General features: G+C 45.2%; 1 protein-coding gene across 1 annotated transcript in view; it reads right to left on the minus strand.

Annotated features, from left to right (window-relative positions):
* Nucleotides 1-23,048, minus strand: part of SLC30A9 (solute carrier family 30 member 9) — a 519,567-nt gene that overhangs the window by 97,754 nt on the left and 398,765 nt on the right. Inside the window, exon 16 of the mRNA XM_069201808.1 lies at nucleotides 7,228-7,357. Within this exon, the coding sequence (XP_069057909.1) occupies nucleotides 7,228-7,357 (130 nt within the window). The remainder of the gene's footprint in view (nucleotides 1-7,227; nucleotides 7,358-23,048) is intronic.

Raw genomic sequence — 23,048 nt, forward strand, 5'->3', positions numbered from 1 at the left:
GGGAACACATGTATTTGCTGCCTTCTGATATGTGCAGCTACGACTGCCAGGCACTTTGTAAAAACTCTTGGCGCAGTTGTTATTCCAAAGGGCAACACCTTGAATTGGTAATGTATCCCCTGGAATACAAACCTTAAGTACTTTCTGTGTGAAGGATGTATCGGTATATGGAAATATGCATCCTTTAGGTCTAGTGTTGTCATGTAGTCTTGTTGTTTGAGTAGTGGAATTACGTCTTGTAATATCACCATGTGAAAGTGATCTGATTTGATGTAGGTATTTAATGTTCGGAGATCTAATATAGGTCTCAGACTCTTGTCTTTTTTGGGTATGAGAAAGTACAGAGAGTAAACTCCTGTTCCTTTCTGGTGTTTTGGTACTAATTCTATTGCTTCTTTTAGTAGCAATGCCTGAACCTCTAGTCCTAAAAGATCTATATGTTGTTTTGACATATTGTGTGTTTTCGGTGGGAGGTTTGGAGGGAATTTGAGAAATTCTATGCAATAACCATGCTGGATAATTGCTAGGACCCAAGTGTCTGTTGTTATTTCCTCCCAATGTTTGTAAAATTTGGTTAGTCTCCCCCCACAGATGTTATGTGTTGGGGATGTGTGACTTGGAAGTCACTGTTTGTTTTGAGGAGTTTTGGGACTTTGGAACTTTCCTCTATTTTTTTGGAATTGTCCCCCTCTATATTGTCCCAGAAAACTTCCCCGCTGATACTGGCTCTGGTAATTGGGTCTTGTTTGTGAGGTTGTGGGTTCTGTGCTTTGTCCTCGAAACCCCCCTCTAAACTGTGTTTTTCGAAATGTGCCTCTGCCCTGTGGGGAGTAGAGTGCGCTCATGGCTTTGGCCGTGTCAGTGTCTTTTTTAAGTTTTTCGATCGCAGTGTCCACCTCCGGCCCAAACAACTGCTGTCCGTTGAATGGCATATTCAGCACAGCTTGCTGTATTTCTGGTTTAAATCCTGATGTACGCAGCCATGCATGTCTCCTTATTGTTACTACTGTGTTGACAGTTCTAGCAGCTGTGTCTGCAGCATCCATTGCTGACCGTATCTGATTGTTGGAGATACTCTGTCCTTCTACTACTTGTTGCGCTCTCTTTTGGAACTCCTTGGGCAAATGTTCTATAAAGTGTTGCATTTTGTCCCAATGGGCCCTATCGTATCTGGCCAACAAAGCCTGTGAATTGGCAATACGCCACTGGTTTGCTGCCTGTGCCGCCACCCTTTTGCCTGCTGCGTCGAATTTTCTACTTTCTTTATCTGGAGGTGGTGCATCTCCTGAAGTATGTGAGTTCGCTCTTTTGCGCGCAGCCCCTACTACAACTGAGTCCGGTGTTAGCTGTTGTGTGATGTACACGGGGTCTGTTGGTGGCGGTTTATATTTTTTCTCCACTCTTGGAGTAATGGCCCTTCCTTTTACAGGCTCTTCAAACACTTGTTTGGAGTGTTTTAGCATTCCGGGTAGCATAGCAAGACTTTGATACTGGCTGTGTGTGGACGACAGTGTGTTAAAATGAAAGTCGTCTTCAATGGGCTCAGCATGCAGGCTGACATTATGAAATGCCGCTGCTCTCCACACCTGTGCGTAGGCTGTACTATCCTCTGGTGGCGACGGTCTAGCTGGATAACATTCAGGACTATTATCGGACACTGGTGCGTCATAAAGGTCCCATGCGTCAGGGTCATCTTGACTCATTCCTGTATGAGTTGGGGATTGCATCATTGGTGGAGTGGCTACCGGTGATGGTTGCGGAGAGCATTGTGGAGATGGTGGCGGGGTTACTTGTTTAGCCACCTTTGCCTGTGGCTGCTTGTCTTTTTCCTGAAAGGCAAGTTTGCGTTTCATTTTAATCGGAGGGAGAGTACTGATCTTCCCTGTTTCTTTTTGGATATGGAGCCTTCTTTGTGTATAGTCTGGCTCTATTGTTTCTAGTTCCTGTCCAAATCTATGTGTCCTTGTTCCTCAGTGTAGGAACTTGTTTTCGGTTCCGAGGCCGGATGTTTCGGTATCGAAACCTTTTCGGCTGCTTTTTTCGGTTCAGACGAAACCTTCTTTCCTTTCGGCGTCGTGGTCTCTCGGTGCCGACCCATTTCAGTGCTGCTATCTCGGTACCGAACCTGCTCGGAGCCACTACCTCGAGCCCGAGATTGCTGTGTGGCGGTATCTCGACCGGAGTCGGATGATTTCGCCCCCAGCGTGCCCTTTTTCGGTGCCGATGATCGGTCACCTATTTTTCGGGTTAAGCCATGACCTGTTGGCGGTGGCGTCCCCTGGGCTTTAGTGTTTTTTTCGTGAGTTTTGTGTTTCGACGTCTTACTCACGGTTTTCGGCGTTTCTTCGGGATCGATCTCATCCGAGTCCGATTCATGGATGGAGAATGTTTCTTCCTCCTCCTCCTCGAAACGCTCTTGTCCTTGTCCTGTCGGCGCCGACGCCATTTGCAGTCTCCTTGCTCTTCGGTCTCTTAGTGTCTTCCTGGACCGAAACGCTCGACAGGCTTCACAGGCTTCACAAGTATCTTCCTTGTGTTCCGGCGACAAACACAAGTTACAGACCAGATGCTGATCTGTATATGGATACTTGTTATGGCATTTTGGGCAGAAGCGGAATGGGGTCCGTTCCATCAGCCTTGAAGAGACACGTGGCCGGGCCGACCAGGCCCTGACGGGGGGATCGAAAAAACCCCGAAGGTCCACCGGAGCTCTTCAAAAGTCGGTGTCGATTTGTTATAACTAACCCGATACCGAACGCAAACAATACCGACGATTTTTCCGAGATTCTAACTAACTTTCCTACCCGAAACACGGAGCGAAAAGGAACAAGTCCGAACCCGATGGCGGAAAAAAAACAATCTAAGATGGAGTCGACGCCCATGCGCAATGGAGCCGAAATGAGAGGAGTCCCTCGATCTTGTGACTCGAAAAGACTTCTTCGAAGAAAAACAACTTGTAACACTCCGAGCCCAACACCAGATGGCGGGATGTGCACAGCATGTGTATCTGCAGCTACACATGCCATCGAACATATTTATATATATAAATAAAATTATATAAAGTGCTTCGGGGTCCCAGCGAATTTCTTACAACCGGAGGAGGCCCAGTGGCGGATTTGGAGGGTCTAGCTGGCGCCGATAGTGAACCCGCTGGCGGTACCCGAGATAGAGGGCCTCTCAGCTCTTTGGGGACTGAAGGCATGCCAGGGGGAGTTGGTAAGGGCCCGAAGAGTCAGAGTATTGCCTCGCAGAACTCTCCTGCCTCAGATTCGCGCATGGCCCCGGAAACCGGCTGTGCAAGGACAAGCTGTGAGATCAGGAAAGAGATCAAGAGGCATGGTGATGCCTTTGCTCCTTCACAGGAGTATGTGAGTGCCAGGAAGGGGCTGAGTCTTTGACTTACCTGAAGACTTGGAGCACGAAGACAATGACCAACCTGGGAAACTATACCTGCGACTTCTGGACCGGTCTTCCAATTTGGACCAGCCTCTTCACGAATTCTTTCTGTGCTTGGCGACAGTGTTTCAGCTCACAGTCTGGTATAGTCTTTAGGTTCATCAACGGGCAGTCACCAGGCCTTAGAGTCATGACTCGACCCCGGGAACCACAAGCAAACCAGATGAGGATCTGTCAAAGACATTGGTTTGCGACAGTACTTACAGGTTTGAATCCTGTTGTCTTGGGAGGTGACATTTTCCTTGCACATTGTACATTTTTAGGTTAAAAAACTATCTCTCAGAGATGAGCGGTAGCTCTGGTACGTGTCTTGTGGTGCGGTAAAAAAGGAACTGATGAATAGGAGCTGGATTGGCACCAACATGGGCACCGCATGTCATTTTCACAGCAGAACAGCATCAGTACAGAGTCACATTGTGCCACCTAACAGCACGCAGAGGTACTATTAAAAAGTTTCCGGATCCAGTTTGACTCCTTGAGAATATTTAAAAGGTGAGGAATCTACAAGTAATATTCTCTATCAGAAAGTGGCACACTTTGTGAAGAATGGAGTAGTCTTTATGGTTAATCTATGGCCCATTGATAGCAGTAAAATATATAAGCAGGCTTATGGAATATTAAAAAAAATCAGTGACAAAGGTATATTGTATGATAGACGGAGTGTGCATTCCAATGGCAGAAGATGCAGTGAGATCCTAGGGGTTTAAGTAAACATATTCAGAGGTACATTTGGGGTTGAGCCAAGGTGGGTGAATCAATAGATAGTAAGATTTCTAGTGGTGCTTACTGAGTTGGATGTATGTGATGTAGAGTTTCATGCAACACTGAATGTCCAAGGTGCTGAAACAAAGTAAGTACTTTACAGTGGGGAATAAATCACATGTGAACCAAAACAGTGTGCCATGGTGGAAATCATAGCTTGGTGTCAATTATGAACGTTGGGCTTTGTATGTGGGGATGGTGGAAGGTGTATTGTTCTACGTGAATATATGCATATATGTAATAATGTTTTCTGCATGTGCGTGTTTATCCTTAAATGCATTGTTTCTCTTTAAATGCATGAAAGCAATGCCATTAAACAACTTTGGAGTGCACGTTTGCCTTCAGCATCCAAAACTGACATTTGACATTTCTGGACATCTTTTGTGTAAACTAAACAACTAATATGTTAAACTCGTTTTGGGCAGATTGTTTTCTGACAAATGTATTTCTAAATCACATGATTAACAGTGATACTATACTTATGAACCAATGCTTCTGATCACCACTATATTGCCTCTTTGATAAGCATGACCTCTGACTGACCTCTCGAACTTCCAAGCGGGAAAAATAATAAGATTTCTATACAGAGGCTCCAACCCACACCTTCGTCATTAAAGAACAAGTTATTTACCTCTGATAAGTCGTTTGCTGGTAGAGACTATCTTGCTGCAGATTCCTCACTTTGTGTATTTCCTAGGCAGTAGATTAGATCTAGAAACTTTTCAGCAATTCTCTCACGTGTCACGCAGCTAGGTGCTGGAGCTGTCCATTTCAGATATGAAATCAGGGCCACCATATATAAGCCATCTCCGTGCACTGAAGTCAGTTTATTTCTGGATTTCTACCCACACTGCTGGATGCAGAGTTGTGGACATCAGATAGTGCAGTGTGCAGAACTTTAGATTTGTCGTCTTATTATTGGACAGCATGAGCTCATTCAACAGAACAGAGTGGAGAGAGAATTGGTGAGTAATCTACAGTTGAGTAGCTACCAGAAAGGCCGTTACTGAAGGTCAGTAACTTTTTTTTCTGATACACTCAAATTGTAGATTCCTCACCTTGTGAATAGATACTAAAGCAGTACACCTCTTAGACCTGGAAATCCCAAAGGACAGATCAGGAGAAGTGCCCATCTCACCAGACCTGGATTTCCAGGCAGTAATGATTTGTCAAAGGATGTAGGGACACTAATGTCGCAGCCAGAAAAATGCCCAGAACTGAAAAAAAAATTGCCCTCAGACCATGCATTTTGGTTTTGTCACATACTATGGGTACATGCTAATAAAGAAAAATACTTGGGGTATACTCTTTAGTGTTTTAATCTATTATATAGGACCTTTCATAGAGAATAATAGGTATTAACCCTCAGCGCTGACAACCCTGTAAAATTTCTTCCAGGAAGGCTACCAGATCTGATCCAGTGGCTTCTCCAACTGGTAATACAGTCAATTATAAAAACGGGGCACTGCTACGAATACAGGTTCCCTGGCACTGGGTAATGCCAATATGAGTAGAACAACAGTTAACTAAAGTGTATCTAAAGCCAGGTTTTGAGGCCTTTCTGAAGAATACCAAATCACAGGAAGCTCAAAAGGATGGAAGCAGGCTTTTCCATGGGCATTGGCAACTGTCCTGTAAGAAAAAATATTCAAGAACTCCCAAGTTTGGTTGAGCCCATTAGAGTAGTCATAGCTGCCAAGGTTTCAGATTGCTATGTGTGATATTTTCATAAGTTCAATGTAATTATGAGTAACATTTTAATGACTGACACTTTCTTGTGAGAAAAATCAAGCAATGAAGCTGAAGGAAACATATATACATTTCAGAAATGACACCCATTTGAGCAATGAGAAACTGTGGGGGCTGGCAGGCACACCCTGCTCTTCATCTTTCAAGCTGTGGCCCACATGGTAGGAGGAACATGGCATTTACTCCTGTCCATTGAAAGTAATGCTGCCTTTGGTACCATGGATTGAGCAGTGGGTGCTTTTGTGCGCTAATTAGGCGGGTGTGTGGTTTTGTGTTTAGGTCTACAAATCTCTGTGGTTTGCTTGGCTGGGATATGAGCTTCTGTGATAGTGGGATACATATTTCTTGTAATATATCAAGAATCACATATCCCCTGTTCTACACAAATGCCACCTTTTGGACTTTGATAAACAGTACTCGGAGCTTAGCTAGCAAAGTGAGAAACAAACTTCACGGTTTTATCACACTTGAGGACACGGTTCTTATGCATGATAATCTCAGGCATTGCCATAATGCTGTAAAATGACCGAAAATGCGTTACTTTAACACAAGATGCATAACACTTTGCAGGGCTGAGTAGTACTATTTTAATCAAATGTGGGACGTCGCTGGGGATGAAGCATACCATGAGAAGTTGTGGGTGAGGCGAACTCTGTTTGATCCTGTAAGCTAGGACGTCATCTAGGTAACACCTTCATATTTGAGCCTTTTGAACACTGAAGCACTTTTGTGGAGAATTAGTGATTACGTTTGGAGGATGTGCTTGTAGTTTTTTACACACACACACACACACACACACACACACACACACACACACACACACACACACACACACACACACACACACACACACACACACACACACACACACACACACACACACACACACACACACACACACACACACACACACACACACACACACACACACACACACACACACACACACACACACACACACACACACACACACACACAGTTTGCCATGAATGGTATAAGTGTTGTTACACTTCAAAATTAAACACAGTGACTTGTAATTGTGAATGCCAGAATAGCATTGGAAATGGAATTTAAATAATGAGGTCTGGGTGCATCACAGGAGAGACACAGACTTTGTGTACTTATGCTTGCGTTACGCCTTCTCAAGCAGACCAGCATTGTTTTTCATACCATACGTTGCACATTATTTCTACACGTCATACTGAGCTGCCAGGTAGAAGCGGATTTGATTGTCCAAACAGTTTGTGACTAGTGACTTACATTTAACATCTGTTCAATGTCTTGCTTTTCCAAATAGGAACGTGTAACAACCCGACCATCAAAATCTACTTCTGCCTTGAATCGCACTTTGTTCATTCCCATGTCTGTGGCTTTCACATCATGAATTGCCCTAAAGAAAGGACGAGCTTACAGTAAGAATTAGATGTACAATATCTGTGGTATTAACAGCTGCATTCTTCTAAAATGTTAATTCAGAATTGTCATGTTCTTAATGGCAATTCAGAAAATTATATACAGTAATAATACTTACCTTCAATTGGTCATCCTGTGGAAAGGAAAATCTTACATAAACTAAAATAAAGACAATCACCCAGTAAAAATGACAAAATTGTGATTGCAGTCCTAACAACAAATGTATTAAGCTTATGCTAACTGTCTAGAACATTTCATAGACTGATTTGGGAGAAAGGAACATTAGACACTAAAAGCAAAGGTTTGCAACTGCAAGGAGTAATGGGATGGCATGGTCGATATAACCAGTAGTGGGTGGAGCCAGTATGCGTTTATGGGAAGATCGTATTCACCCATAAATGGACTATGTTTGATGAAGGAGGTTTAGTGACATAAGAGGCAAGTTACAGAGACAGCCTTTACTGCACCTCAAATATTTCATTTACTTAAACTAGTCCTGGCAGTTCGTGCCCATATTTTTAGGTCTGGTCAGAATTGTCAGCTGGAAAAACAGCGACAAAACATCAACACAACAAAAAAAAAAACATTCAGATGAACACTGAGTCAGTTTCCCTTAGGCTACTGGCAGCCTTTGGTGAGCTTCTCTTCAGCTATTGCTGCCACTTACGTTTTGGTGTTGGAGGTCCCCATGGGATCTCACTGACGTTTACATTTTCTATCAGTGGTGGAAGTGCATAAAAAAGTATCTGAACTGTGATCCTGAGAAACACAAGAGGCAGGGGCAGTGAATGTGGGGGTGGAGTAAAATGCAGAACTGAAAAGAAAAACATATTCTGTGACTAGGTTGTTGAACGTTACCTAGAAGTAACTGCATGTGTCCTCCTTTCCGTTAAGCCTGAAGCAGGAAGGGTTATTCTTTACCAAAGATTATTGGAACTGTTGTGATAAAAGTAAAAAAGCTTGGGAACGTATTTCCTAATAGATCCCACCCACTTCAACCTCTGTTTCTTTCCTACTTGAAAAATAATCTGTCTCCAATTGCAGCTGTTATTTTCTCAGGCATGACAGCCCTCCCAAAGACACATCTCAATTAAAACTTGGCTTTTTAGGTGCTTTACTGAGGTCTTTCCCATACTGAAGTGGCTATGCGATAGCGCCAGGATACCAGAATTGGTCACAGTGCGCTCTACAAATGCTATATAATAATAATGATGCCATCAAGCTTTCTGCTTCCTTCTCAAGCCGTGGAGGAAGTGGTGACGATTTGCCAGGTCAATTTTACTATCTACCTACCTGCCCATTTAAAAACACTGTCCCTAGGCCCCCTTTGGGAGCTTGATTGCTACAGTGGCTTATCAAAGGCCTCCGTAGCCCCGTGTTCCAGGGCCCCCCTCAGCACAGTACCATGCCCAGAGGGCTCCTTAGCACATCTGGAAGAGGGCCCCTTGATATATTTTGCAGGGGGTGGGAGGCTCAAGTTTTGTTATGCCACTGCCTTGCTACCGCTTAGTCCATGCAGCTGTTGTGGGTGCTGCTTTTTGGTGTCACCGGAACAGGGCCAATGCCTAGTTCGAGGCTAACAGTGCGATTCCTGGATTCTAGATACATTACATTTCACTTTTAAGCAGCAAGCAGTTGGGCGCACAGTCTGCTCGTCTCACCTGTAACCAGTTCAAACCTAACAGTCAAGTCTTCCCTTAAGATGACACATATCTGAAGTTTGGTTCAGCATAATAATACGTCGATCCCTCACTGAAGTATATCTCCCACCACTTACCAGTTGAAATAAGAAAGCTAGTGGGTAGCTGATTAGGCCATTTTCAAGTCTCAGCCACAGGTGGCCTTAGCTGTCTGTCAGTAAGAAATATTCTTACAATTTTCATAGAGTGGGCTTTGGGTCAGGTCCCAAGCTTATGACTTGATTGCTTTGCTGCCCAACTCACCTCCCTGCTCGATTTTCAATGGCCTTCTCCATACTCGTGTTTGTGCCACCAAGAACAATTTCGTTCTCACATTATTTTGACAAGATAAGCTCTGTTGCTTAAGGGAAGGACTCTGGTCTGTTCAGCTCCAGTAAATTGCACGTATTTTTTTTAATCTCTTTCCATCATTCCCCTCTCCTTCACAGACGCAGCTCTCTTAATTCTCACTCCACCCATGCTCTTGCCCCCTCTCTCCCTACGTACCCTTTTCCTCACCCTGCCCCTCATCCGTCTTTAGGGCCAGCTTTCAAACTCCCCCCACCCAAATGCTGCCTCATCCTGCTTTCCCATCCTGAGTGAGTTTATTTTTAACCATGGTACAGCAGCTGGAATTTCGCCACTGGGACGCCTCCTTGCTTTTTTATTTTTAGGTTGAGCGTAAGCGTACAACCTCTTGTATACTTTCAAGTATATTAGGTCAAGCATAAGCGTACGACCTATTGAATACTTTTAAGTATACTTCTGTGGGCTTCCAGCTATTTAATTTGTTAGTTTCAGTGTCATTTAAAAATCCTTGCTTGCTAGTGATCAGTCATGCCTCCTTGTCCCTCCTTCTTCTGTGTGGGAGCAGGGACCAACTACTGTATAATTACACTTTGCCCTGTTTATCTGGTCTGTAGGGGACTTCTTTTTAAACTTTGTTTCCTGCTCCTGTACAGGGGAGATTCCCTTTTCATTTGCAGAACGTTCTTCCTCTGAGCTTAGCTGTAAACAAGGCTATAAATCAGGCTTTCTGCACCCTCTCTCAGCTGCCTGGCTCCCGCCCTCCTTGGCTTGGATTTTCTTTACAAAGTGTGCCTGCCTGTGTGCTGAGAGCAAGGACGGAGGATCAACTGCTTATAGTCTAGGCACCCAGCTCTACCAGGGCTATGCAATCCTTAGAGACAGTGCCCACTTCTGATCCATACTGGGATCCCAATTGAAGCTCCATCAGTGCACCTCAGATCACAAACTCCAAGCCTTCAGCCGTGCCAGTATCCCCATATATGCTGTCTGCCAGAGCACCTCCGTTCCTGCAGTCTGCTGCTCCAGTACTGGGACCTCGGGCCAGCTCTATCAGTGCACCAAAGTTCACACACACCAAGCCCTTCAGCAGTGCCAGTGCCAGGAACCCCACACATTCTCTGCCAGAGCATCTCAGTTCTTGCAGTCAGTACACTCTGCTGCACCAGTACTGGGACCTCGGGCGCAGGTCCAGCAGTGCATCTCAGTTCACACACTCCAAGCCCCTCAGCTGTGCCAGTACAAGGAACCTCACACACGCTGCCTGCCAGAGCACCACTGTTCTTACAGTCAGTACACACTGCTGCTCCAGTACTGGGACCTCGGGTGCAGCTCCATCAGTGCACCTCAGTTCACAGACTTCAAACCCCTCAGCTGTCACAGTGACAGGAACCCCACACACGCTGTCTGCCAGAGCACCTCCATTCTTAAAGTCAGTACACATTGCTGTTCCAGTACTGGGACCTCTGGCACAGCTCCATCATTGTACCTCAGTTCACACACACAAAACCCCTCAGCTGTGCCAGTACCCCACACACACCGACTGCCAGAGCACCTCCGTTCTTACAGGCAGTACACTCTGCTGTTCAGTACTAGGACCTCAGGCGCAGCTCCATTAGTGCACCTCAGTTCTCCCCCGGCGAGGTCACTTCCTTTCCCATACTGGGACCCCGCTCACATACAGTTCCATTACAGCAGCTCAATTCAAATTTTCAGTCCCACTGCCAAGCCAATACTGGACCCAAAAGAGCAAAACACAGCTCAGCCAGTGCACCTCAAGTCTAAAATCTAATGCCACTGTTGCTGGGAAACACCACAGCTCCGCCAGGATCCATCAATTCTAACTTTCAGTGCACATTTCTTCTCAGTATTAAGGGTCTCACACACACGCCCTTCAGGACTACTCACTTCTGTGGTTCAGAGGCAATGTCACTCCCATACTGGGCCCCACTCACAGCTTCATCAGGGCATCTCCAGGCTAACACTCGGCAACACTGTTCTAACTGTTCTTTTTTCTCAAGCTTCTTGTCTCACACATTTTTTATCCAGAATATATTTATATATTAAGACATTTAGGTTTCACCTTATAAACATTATTTATGGTTTCTTCAATTGTATACTCTGTATATAATGGTTCTGCCCTTGTTGCCTCTTTATACCCTTTTTTACCCCCTACCTATTGTGCAACTGGATTGTTCGGAAGCTCATTTAGAATGATGGCAGTGGACTCTTGTGAGGAGAGTGATGTGTGAAGAAAAGCTCAGACAAGGTGGTATATTAAGGGGTCCTCGTGAGAATAAAACATATTCTACTATCAAGGAGCTTCTTTCGTCATTTACAACACACACCAATACCAGGTTCCACACACAGCTCCATTAACATAACTCACTTCTGACTTTGTGTGCCCATTACTATTCCAGTACTGCAGACCACATACAACTCTGTCAGTGCACCTCAACTCTAACCTGCGGCACCCCATTATTCCAATACCAGGAATTACACGGAACTCCATTTTTCATTCCTCACCTGCTGCCTTTCTGTTATTCCAGCACTGGGCTGGGACACAGATCCGTCTATACCCCCGATCCTGATCTGAAGGACCCCAATACTGCTTTATTGGTGTTCACATACAACTCTGCTAATTCACCTCCTGCTGTTCTGTAGTGCCTCTTGCTGTTCCACACTCCAACTTCTGTTTGAGGACGTCAGGGCGCCACTTAAATGTATTCTTAGCTCCCACCTTTATTTGGGTGGGTCTGTTTCACCTATCTCACTCCATTCTTTCCTTTACTCTGTATACTCTCAATGTTTTCTTTCTCCTGCACTTTTCTCTTTACAGCTCTTAAAATCACTCATTAACAGTTTTGGTCTTGCTTTCATCTGTTTATTTCTACTCCTTTCCCTTTTTATTTCCCTCTTCCTCTTGCTACCTCCTCTTTCAAACTCGCAAAAAACTTGGTTATTTCTTTCCTTGATTCGCTCCTCTCTTTTTTCGTCCTCAGGCATTCAATCTTTCACTATTTTTTTCTCTTTCCTTCATTCTTTCTTTGTCTTTTTTATTTGCTCTTTCTCTTGACTCTGTATGCGTCCTCTCAGTTATTTTTCTTTGGATCTTTCTTCCTTCCTCTGGTGTTTTTCTTATCTTTATCTCATTTCACGTTTTACTATAAACCCCTTTTTTTCCCTGTCTGTATGGGAAGCCACAAGTTACTTGTCAGAACCCAAAGTGTCTAAGTGGATGTCCTATTCTATGTCTGTGGGAAATGTGTCAGTACATACATGCTGTGGTTCTTCCACTGCTTGTTTCTCTCACCAGCTCTCTTTTTTCTGTAATGTTCATGTTTCTCTTTCTTTTCACACTCCTTTCATAATTTTTTCCTCTCCATCTTTTGTTCACTAGCTTCCTTCCCTTTTTTCTTTTGTCTAACACGTTTGCTCTATTTCTTCTCTTAGTTGTTTTAATTTTTAGAGTTCTTTCTTTCCCTTCTTCCTTTTAATTCTTTGCAACCCCCTTCTCTTTCTTCCTTTTGTCTGTTGTATTCCTTTCGCTTCTCTTTTTCTGCCCCATCCACTTTCTCTCCTGAGGCCTAGTTATCAATGGAACAACATGTGCAGTGGCACCGGGGCCCAGGGACCTTTGGACCTCACTCAACTTTACTAATTACTGCTGTATTTTCCTACCAAAATTGAGGTCAACGGTTTTCCTTTCTTACTCCAGAGCCCATGACATGGTTACTACGCCACTTGTCCTCTCCATCTTTACTCCCGTCTCTCTCTTTCCTTTCACCCTCCAATCCGTCCCAAATTATATTTTTGTCACTGTGTTTTGAGCATTACACTCTAATGCCAAAAGTTTATTTCTGATAAACGTTTATATGATAATTGTTTAGGTTTTCAAATAGAGGAAGAAGGTAAATGGAAGTGCTTTAGTTAAATGCTGGGCCACTGGAAATATATGGCAGGAAAAGACAAACTTATGAGGCAGAGTTGATTAATTTATGTGGCAAGAAAAGCCCAGCTATGAATTTACAATGCCAATAGCTCCAACTCAAGAAAATGCGAGTCCCTCTTGCATTGCAAATGCTTGTGAATTTGTGTTTTTAAAACAAATCACCGCCTGGAATGGCCGCCCAACATGTTAGATCAGTAAATAAAATCCACCTGCTTTATGAAACACATACGCCATGATGTGAAAGCAAAACAGACCACGGAGACCCGACATATTAGCGTTTCTCAGCTCCTCTTACACATTGCTATCAAGAGCTCCTGAGATGAGCGCTTCCCTCTGACCAGGATTTTTCACAGTAGCCATGGTAAGTAAACTCCCGCATTATATTGTATTTCTATTCATATTTACTTTAACGTGGCGCGAGCAGTATTACTTTTAGAACACTCCTGTTAATTTTGTTTCAGCTGGAACTCAAGCACACCAACAAAAACACCTTTTTACCAGTTCTTTATGGTTTGGGACACCATGGGCAGGACTCTAGCCTGTAGATATTGGAGATATCACAGCGGAGGATTTTTCTGTCCCAGCAATTTTGCAAAAAAAACATCACCGTAATTTGTGGGTGCTTCAAATGATTGTTATTTATGTGGGGTGTCCTTAAGGTACAATACTATCACGATTTGCATGATTTCACACTGAAGCACTTAATAGTTTACTGTCGCAAAAAACACACAGGAGTCAGTGTCATCGTATAGTAATATACAATACTCTTCTTGCTAATGTTGGTAATGTTTCCATTCTCACACTATCCATCTTTGAATTTGGGAATGGACCGACCCAGTTGGTAGTTGAACTATCATTGGGGATGCTCATACTCAAATAACTTTATGAGAGCTCCACTTACTATATGGGCGGCCTCACCAACAGCACAAGCAGTATTTGCAATCGGGACAGGCAGAGGTATTGCAAATGCCATCATAATGGCTGTGTCTATAGCCTGCAGTAAACATTGGACTTGTAAACTAGCTATAGTCATGGGTTTGGAATACTAGGCGGATGGCACTCCCCACGAAGCCTTGAGGTGGGCTTCCTCTGTTCGGAGGACGCCTTACAGCCTGTCAACTCCTCACACAAACAATTAGTGTTAACTAAATGAGCAATGTTTTCCCTTGATGGTAACATCCTGTTGTCATCCTCAGTGTAAGCTGGCAGGAAACAGGAAATGGTTTAAGCTAAGGGAGCTTAAAGGCCTGTTACAGGGGTAGAGTGCCACAGGGCCCATATGCTGCAATGAAGAACTACACCATCCTACCTGGTTTTACTTGGCCTCCAATTTCTTGGGTGCCAGCTAAGTGGGTTGGTGCCCTTCTTGACTTGGTGAAGGCTTCTTCTTCTTTTTTTTTTTTTTTTTTTAATTAAACACTGCCCTATTTAAAGTACATTTTTAAGTTTCAATATTTTTTCCGTTAAACTTACAACATACATTTGAACAATGCAATCTAGAAAAAAAGCCAAACTTATTTCCTCCACCCTATACTCCCTTTCCTCTCACCCCTTCTTTGTTTCATGTGCAACCGGGGCTTACTGGAATCTCCATCTAGAATGCAGTTTCAGGTTTAAGGTGAGTTATTATCAGCAGGGGTGGTTCCTCCGCTAGGGCGGAGGAGTGTCACCTCCCCCCACCCAGCAGGATCTGCTTTTATAGAAACAACATAATAAACTCCGTTTATTATGTTGTTTCTATAAAAGAGGGCGGGCCACGGGCCTGCTGCGCAAGTATGTTTGGCTGGCTGTCTCGGGCCGGCCAAACATACATGCGCATTGTGGTCTGTCCAGCCCAGCACTGTGTTGCCTGGCTGGAGAGAGCCTGCACAGGCTCCCAAGCTGCCTGGGAGCGCTCTGGCTAGGCGTTCCCAGACAATCCTGATGCTGCTTTGAGCAGCGTCAGGATTGGCCACAGGGCAGGCTGAGAGCCTGTGCCTGCAACGATGGAGCAGAGGATGGAGCAGTGCAGGAAAAAGGTAAGTTTGATTTTATTTTATTTTTGGTGTGTGTGTGTGTGTGTGTGTGTGTGCGGGGGGAGGGGGGGGGGAGGTTTTCACCACCCCGCGCCATGCTGCCCCTTTTACCTTCCGTGAGCTGCGACTGATTATCAGTAGTGGCCTCATGGCTGCTGTACAACACAGAGTTACTGGTATGCCCAGCACCCTCAATCTGTTTAGACAATGGAGTTCCTAATCTCTAGACAGAAAGAAGTCTACTCCACTGCTTGCAAAAATCAGACTCTGTAACTCGTGCAGTTGCAACCATTTTTTCATTCCTACACGCCACCAACATTTTAAAAAAAAGACCTAATCTGGTGATAGGGCTGCCGTGCTCCATCAGGCCAGGATCACCTGCTTTGCAGCAGGTAATATGTTGAATATGATCTTCCCTTTCTACAGCATAATCCATACCGACCCTTAGAGTCGCCAGCCCTGTTAATCTTCTTCCAGGAAGGCTACCAGATCCGATCCAGTGGCTTCTCCGATTGATAATGTAGTCAATTTTAGAACGGGGCACTGCTACCTACACGGGTGCCCTGGCGCTGAGTAATGGCAATATCAGTAGAACAACGGTGAAATAAAAAATGTGTTTATAAAGCCAGGTTCTGAGGCTATTCTGAAGACTAGCAAATTTTGGGAAGCTCGAAAGTAACGCAGCAGGCTATACCATGGCCGAGCACCCTAATCGAGAAAGTTCTACCTCCCAAACCTTCATATCTGAACCTTGAAATAGTCACAAGAAGTGATTCAGGGAGCATACCAAAAGTTTAGAGTATGACAAACACTTTTGCTGAAGATATAATGGACTTGTCCTATGTAAAGCCTTGTGGACACAACAAAGATTTAAATATTATCCTCCTACACAACTGTTAGAAATATTTCCCTCCAGAAGGCTGCAAGAGGATGGCAAGACCACAGTATACGAGTAAGAGTGTCGTCCCCGCACCTCTCAAGCAAGCACAAGTATGTGATCAGTCAAAAGCATGCACACAATGTGATGTATACTACCATATACAGAGAAGCATATATATAATTATTTTCCACTGGCATATTATTAAGTGATATTATTACAACATTTCCAACCACTGCTCCCAAATACCGTTTGGCATTCCTGTAGTTTGGTCATGATCGCCATCAGCGACCGTTCCGGGTGAGTAATTTTATTTTATTTTTGTTGTCAAAAAACATAGCCAATCTGAAGATGCCAAGACCTCCCCCTCCAAATCTGACAGCTCCAGCCTAATTGTTGTCTCAGATGCAGGCCATTAGTGGCCGAAGAGCGAAGGCAAACAATTGTGGTGAGAGGGGGCAGTCCTGCCTGGTCCCTCTACAAATGTTACACCATGTGACCAAGCCAGCACTTATTCTTACAAAGTCTCTAGGAGTGTCATAAGTTGCCATGGATCAGCCCATAAGGAGTCCCTAGCCCTTTGTCAGACAGAACATTCCACAAGTAGTACACTGTGTCAAATGCCTTTTCAGCATCAAAGGGTAGGACCATCACCCTATGTCCATCCCTTCACCCTACATCTGTAAGGCACTGAGTATTGTCCTAGCCTGCTTAGCAGCAATGAAACCCACTTGAAGGGGGAGGTTAAGTGACTGCACCACACACTGAAGTGTGGCAGCCAGTACTGTTGTTCACCATTTAGGAGATTTATAGGCCTAGAAGAGACACACGCAGTGGGAAGTTTACCAGGTTGGATTATGAGAACATAAGGACTGTTTTTTATATAGTCTTTATTACATTTTACCAGTGCATACAGTTCAAATTCAGCACATTTGTTTTGCCATATACACTTTACTTTGAAAATCAACAAACCATTCACCCAACTCAACCCCCCACCACTTCTCTCTGCTCTTGTTAAGGCTCATATGTCTTGGTTGTACTGTGCTATCGGTGACATCAACCATCACATTATCTAATATCACCACAACATTACAGTACAATGGCGAGACCCTCTGTGGACCAACATTCCTCTCGGTATTCCATAATATTAGTCCATCCCTCCGAAAACACAAGTAGAAAACAAGCACCATCCCAGTGCACCACTCGCACTCCACTCTCATCCTTCCCTCTGAAGGCGGTCGGGAGCCTTGGATTTGTGGGGGGGGGGGTCTCTGAGTACCCTTCCCTCCACCAATCCCCCACCTAATTATCCTCCCTTTCCACAATTCTCTCCAACACCGAGCTGCAAAATCCACTAAAAATCTACCTTACTCTGCCCAAATTATTTAACAACTGTTACTAATACATGAAAACCAAAAGCGAAAAAAAGACTATGATCTCCTATACCTAAACTGTAAAAGTGTTAGTTAAGTGGGTCTACCAGTGCTGGGAGTCACTGCATCTTCCTCCCACAGGGAACCCTGGCAGTTCTTTTCATAGTTAATTGTCGTTCTCCCAAGACAGTCCTGGGTAGTTTCAAGCCCAGTTATATGGGGGCTCACCACCCTCTACAAAATCCATAATGTCAGTTGCCAGAGTGCCATCATTCCTCATTGCCTGAGCTGCTTGTTGGTCAGTCAGAACATTTGTCCTGCTGCAAAAATTTGCTGTAGTTGTTGAATGGCTTCAGTGCCTCTAATTATGATATCTTCTTTATTTGGAGTCTGAATGAATCATTACTTTTTGTTTCTTTCCTTCTTAAGATGTCTGGTCAGCAAATATGCAGATCGGTCTGCCCCAGTGGGCACCTTTTTCGCCAGGCATTGATTCATTCGATTCACTGTGCGGTTACATATTGGAGACCCCCTTGATCACTCTACAATGGCACCCAGAGCTTTGCTTCAACTCTCTTCTGACTGCTCCAATTATTATAATTTATTTTTTTTAATGATTTTTATTGTTTTTCAAACCATAAACACATTTTTGCATCAAGCAATGCATCGAGGGTACATACATGAGTTACTTAACATCATGGCTCATTATAAAAGGCACATCATACAGTAATTCCTGGCCCTTCACACAACTCCTCGCTATCTAGACAAAGGAATTACTCCCCACCTCGTCGATTACCCTACCTTCCCTCCCACATGCCTCGGTCTCTGCCTGAGCCCCGAGCAGATGCCCAGGCCCCCCCATACTTTTTCCCATTTCTCTGGGTAGCCTCTGCCCTCATATATGACCTTTTCTGTCCGCTGGCACCAGTCCAGGTCGCGTTGCCAGTCCGATATTTGTGGGGCAACTTTACTCCCCCAGGCTCTTGCAATATTGCGTTTCGCCACTCCAGCTACCAGTCTCAGCCATATTTCTGTGTATCTGGGCCAGGCGTATTCCCCTGATATTCCTACGATTAACCATTTAGGATCTAATGGAACTTCCAGTGCAGTGATATGTGACACTTCTCCTGACCAGTATTCCTTGATGCAAGCACATTCCCATAATATATGCATGAATGTGCCATCTTTGCCACAGTGCCTCAGACAGCCTGGATTATCCGCCCTGCCAATCTTAAATAACAGAGTGCGCGGGTAGTAAACTCTGTGGAGGATTTTAATTGTACCAGTCTGAATCTAGCCCCAATGGATATTTCCCTGGCACTACCAATGGTCTCCCACCATTCCTCTTCCTCTAATGATCCCAGGTCTGTTACCCACTTCTCCAAGTTGCGCAGCAGGTCAGTGAATTTGTTTTTTGTAAATTACAGAAGTGCCCCGCCTATGAAGTGGCTCCAGCAGGATCCGACCTTCTAACGGGGAAGCATCCAGCAGACTGTCCCCCCTAATGTGTCTCCTCAGTGCATGTCCGAGCTCAATGTATCGAAAGAGTTCACTGGGTGCCAGAGTGTGCTCCTCTCTAAGTGTCTCGAAGCCAACAAATGCCTGTCCCCTCCACACGTCACCCAAGTGTTCTATGCCAATCATCTCCCATCTCCTGATTCCCGATAAGCCTTGCACCTCAGATAACTTGTCGCTGTGCCACAGCGGGTAAGGTCAGTGAGCTTTGCCAACCACCTCAGGTGTTTAGTTGCTTCCTTCCAGGCCTGGGTCACCGCCCTTGTATGAGGAGGCAGTGCCCGCTCCTGTCGAGTCATGTAGCAGGGCCTTGGCACCCCCAACCCCATCAGATGTCTTTCTAGCCTATATGCCGGATCTTGTTGCTCCCTAAACATCCAGTCATTGACCACCAAAAGGTGCGCTGCCCAATAGTATTGCTAAATGTCCGTTATTGACAATCCCCCCTCATATGGTCCCTTCTGTAGCTTGTTTAGGGCAATCCTCGGTGTCCACTCCCCCGCAGCAATCTCCACACCTCTGATGCAATTGTGCCAAACACCTTACGCAGAATACTATACGGGGTGTTTTGCAGGACGTAATGGAGGCGGGGCAGGCTCATCATCTTATAGATCAACGCTTTTCCCATCGTCTCTCCAGTTGAACATTCAAGTTTTTCCTCAGGAAGTCTCCGGGGTCCCCGGTTACATATATTCCTAAGTAGCGGAAGCCCTCCGTCACCACCAGGTAGCCACAGTCTCCCGGGAGACTGGGTACCTCTCCCGCCAGGGGATATACCGCCAACTTGGACCAATTTATTGTTTATCCCGAATGGTCACCAAAAATTCTAAATATTTGCATGAGCCTGCATATTGTCAGTGAGGGGCGTGAGACATATAGCAGGATATCATCCGCATATAAAGATATACGTTCCTCCCAGCCTCCCGACGTTTGGATGCCCTTTGCCAAAGGATCCTGATGGATCCATGCTGCCAATGGCTCCAATGCTAGAGCAAAGAGAAGGGGGACAACGGGCAACCCTGCCTGGTACCCCTCCCCAACTCGAATTCTCTGGACACTACTCAACTGCCAGGGAGATCTCTCCCGTTGTGCCATCGGAGCGAACTCTCCTTCCACTCCCCAACTTATCTCCTGGTCTCCAGCCCTCCAACCACTCCCATGCCGCCTCGGGGGTGCCAAGGTACCATGTCATTCCTTCCGCTTCCACTCTCAGTTTTGCCAGGAGTAACATCATATATCTCAGTTCCTTGGCCTTTAGCGCTCTCTTAACTTCCTCAAAGTTTTTCCGTTGGCACTGTACTTGAAGGGTAAAGTCCAGAAAGAAACAGATTACAGCGTTGTCTAGTCACAGATCCTCAAAGGTTCTAGCTGTCTGTAATATGGTATCTCTATAATTAAGGATCCTGGTGACTATTGTCCGTGGTGGCGCTCCCGGTTCGGGCAGGGGGCCAGGTACCCTGTGTGCCCTTTCTACCGAGTAGAATTTAGACAGGCGTTTTGGCTTGAGCTTGTTTAGGGCTAAGTCCTCCACGAATAGGTCTGTGCTCGGGCCTTCCATGCCCTCCGGCACCCCCAATACCCTCACGTTGTTCCTTCGGGATCGTAGCTCCTGATCTACCAGCCTGGCTTCCATTATTTCACTCCTTTTGGTGAGTGACCGGACCTCCTCCTCCAGTCATTTTGTTGTAGCCTGTAGGACATCTATGTGGGTTTCTGCACCTGCTAGCGGAAATATTGCCCATGTCCACCATGAGGAGGTTAACGTTGATCTGGACTGTGTCAAGTTTTGGTTCCAGGAAGGCAATGGAACCCCAGAGGTCCTGTATGGCTGCCATGATGGTTCTCAGTGAGGACTCCGTCACCGGACTCAAGTCTTCTCCAGGGGCTCCTCCATCCCCTCCTTGGGAGGAGCCCCCCACCGCCTCCATTCGTTCTGCATACCTATCCAGGATGTTTTTTGTTTGTAGCTGCTAGACAGTGCTGCCTTTGACATGGTTTCTGATTTCTGTATCTCGCTTTGAAGGGCACACGTTACTGCTGCGCGTCCCCCAGCCGTCCCCTCGCAATGTCATTTCCACTGGCTTGTGCTTTCCCCTGGGTGCTCCTCCACTCTCTACTATGTACGTGTCCAAATCTCTCTCAGGCTCACCACCTGTCTCCGGGACCTTCACTGTTGTTCTTCGCTTATCTAGAGGCTCCCTGTGTCATGTACCCACTCGTCATTTGGTCCTACTGTAGTCTAGTGGTTCTGCCCTGTCCAATTTCTGGGGGTGTCCGCAGGATTCCGGCCTTGCAAGGCATCGTTCACCACTCCACCTCTGCTGTTGGTGCCACTCTTCCAGCTATGATGACGTCGTTATTTGTGACCCTGGGGCCCCAACTGTGTAGCTGCCTCTATCCGATGGATCCCATTTTCCTGCACCCCCCACCTCAGAGGCTCTGATGGTAATCTGGTCAGGACCCCCCCTCGCTCTGGGGTGGGGGCAGCAGGGGGTCCACAGTCTAAGTTTTGATGACAATTCCCTTGGGAGAGAACTAGGATTACAGGTAAGTAACTTATCCTTCTCTTCGAGAGGATCTTCATCAATAGTCATAAGCACTGAATAGAGTAGCAAACCCATCCCATACCCCTGTGGACGATGCAATAGTAAGCAAAATAGTTAATCTCTTTATTTAAACAAGTTTCACAAGGAGGCCTGTCCCACTTGGGTGTCTGTCTTAGTATCTGAATCAAGACAGTAGTGTCTTGTGAAAGTATGTACCGATCTCCACGTCGCAGCTTTGCAGATTTCGGAGATGGGGACATTTTTCAGAAGAGCTATTGTTGCTGCCTTGCCCCTGGTAGAATGGGCTTTCGGGCTGGCAGTCAATTGCTTATTATCCAACTGGTAGGTAAACACAATGCAGGAAACTATCAATCTGGAGATAGTTTGTTTGGTAACAGCGATGCCTGTTCTCATTGGACAATAGTTCACAAATAAATGATCAGACTGTCGGAGGTATTTTGTTTTATCTAGATAAAACTTTAGTACTCTTTTTAGATCTTAAGAGTTACCGCTGGTCTGGATGGTTTGGGAAAGGATGTAGGGAGTGAGATAGTCTGGTTCATATGGAAATCAGAAACAACCTTGTTAAGGAAACTAGGGTGGGTTCTCATTACTACCCTATTATCAAGGGACACTGTTTAAGGCTCTTTGGCACAGAGAGCCTGAGTTTGACTAACTCTGCATGCTGAGGTAATAGTAACAAGAAAAACTGTTTTCCATTTAATATTCTGTAAAGAGGCCTTATGTATAGGTTCAAAAGGTGGACCCATGATCTTTAAAAGTACCACATTCAATTAGAAGGGGGGAGAGGGAGAACAAACAGGAGGGAAAACTTTTCTTAAGCTCTCTAGAAAATCTTTAACAACAGGTATTTGAACAAATAATGCCTGAGAGGGCGATTTTCAATAAGCAGTTATGGCTGCAAGATGTACCTTTATCAATGAAAACTGCAAACCTGATTTTGCTAGATGGAGGAGGTAAGGTAATTTGACCTCCTCCTGCCCCAGAAGTGGATGGAAGTTATTCTGGATGCACCACATATAAAATCTCTTCCATTTAAATGAATATGAATGCCTTGTCGATGGGTCTTTTGGACTCCTTGAGAATGTTCATGCATTCTTGTGAAAGACCTAAATGACTATATTGCAGGGATTCAGGAGAAATGCTGTCAAGCTCCATGAGGAAGGTTGGGATGGGGTATCTCCTCTCCGAACTTGTGTAAGAGATGTGGCCTGCACATCAATCTCATGTGGTCTCTCTGACAGATAGTGTAGGTCTGTGTACCACCAGTGACGAGGCCATCCTGGGGCTATCAAGATCATCCTGGTCCCGGCTCTGTAGAATTTGTTGATGACCTTCGGCATCAGCGGAATGAGGCCGAAATGCATACAGAAAGCTTCCTGAC

This window comes from Pleurodeles waltl, chromosome 1_2, assembly GCF_031143425.1.
Source record: "Pleurodeles waltl isolate 20211129_DDA chromosome 1_2, aPleWal1.hap1.20221129, whole genome shotgun sequence".
Lineage (NCBI taxonomy): Eukaryota > Metazoa > Chordata > Amphibia > Caudata > Salamandridae > Pleurodeles > Pleurodeles waltl.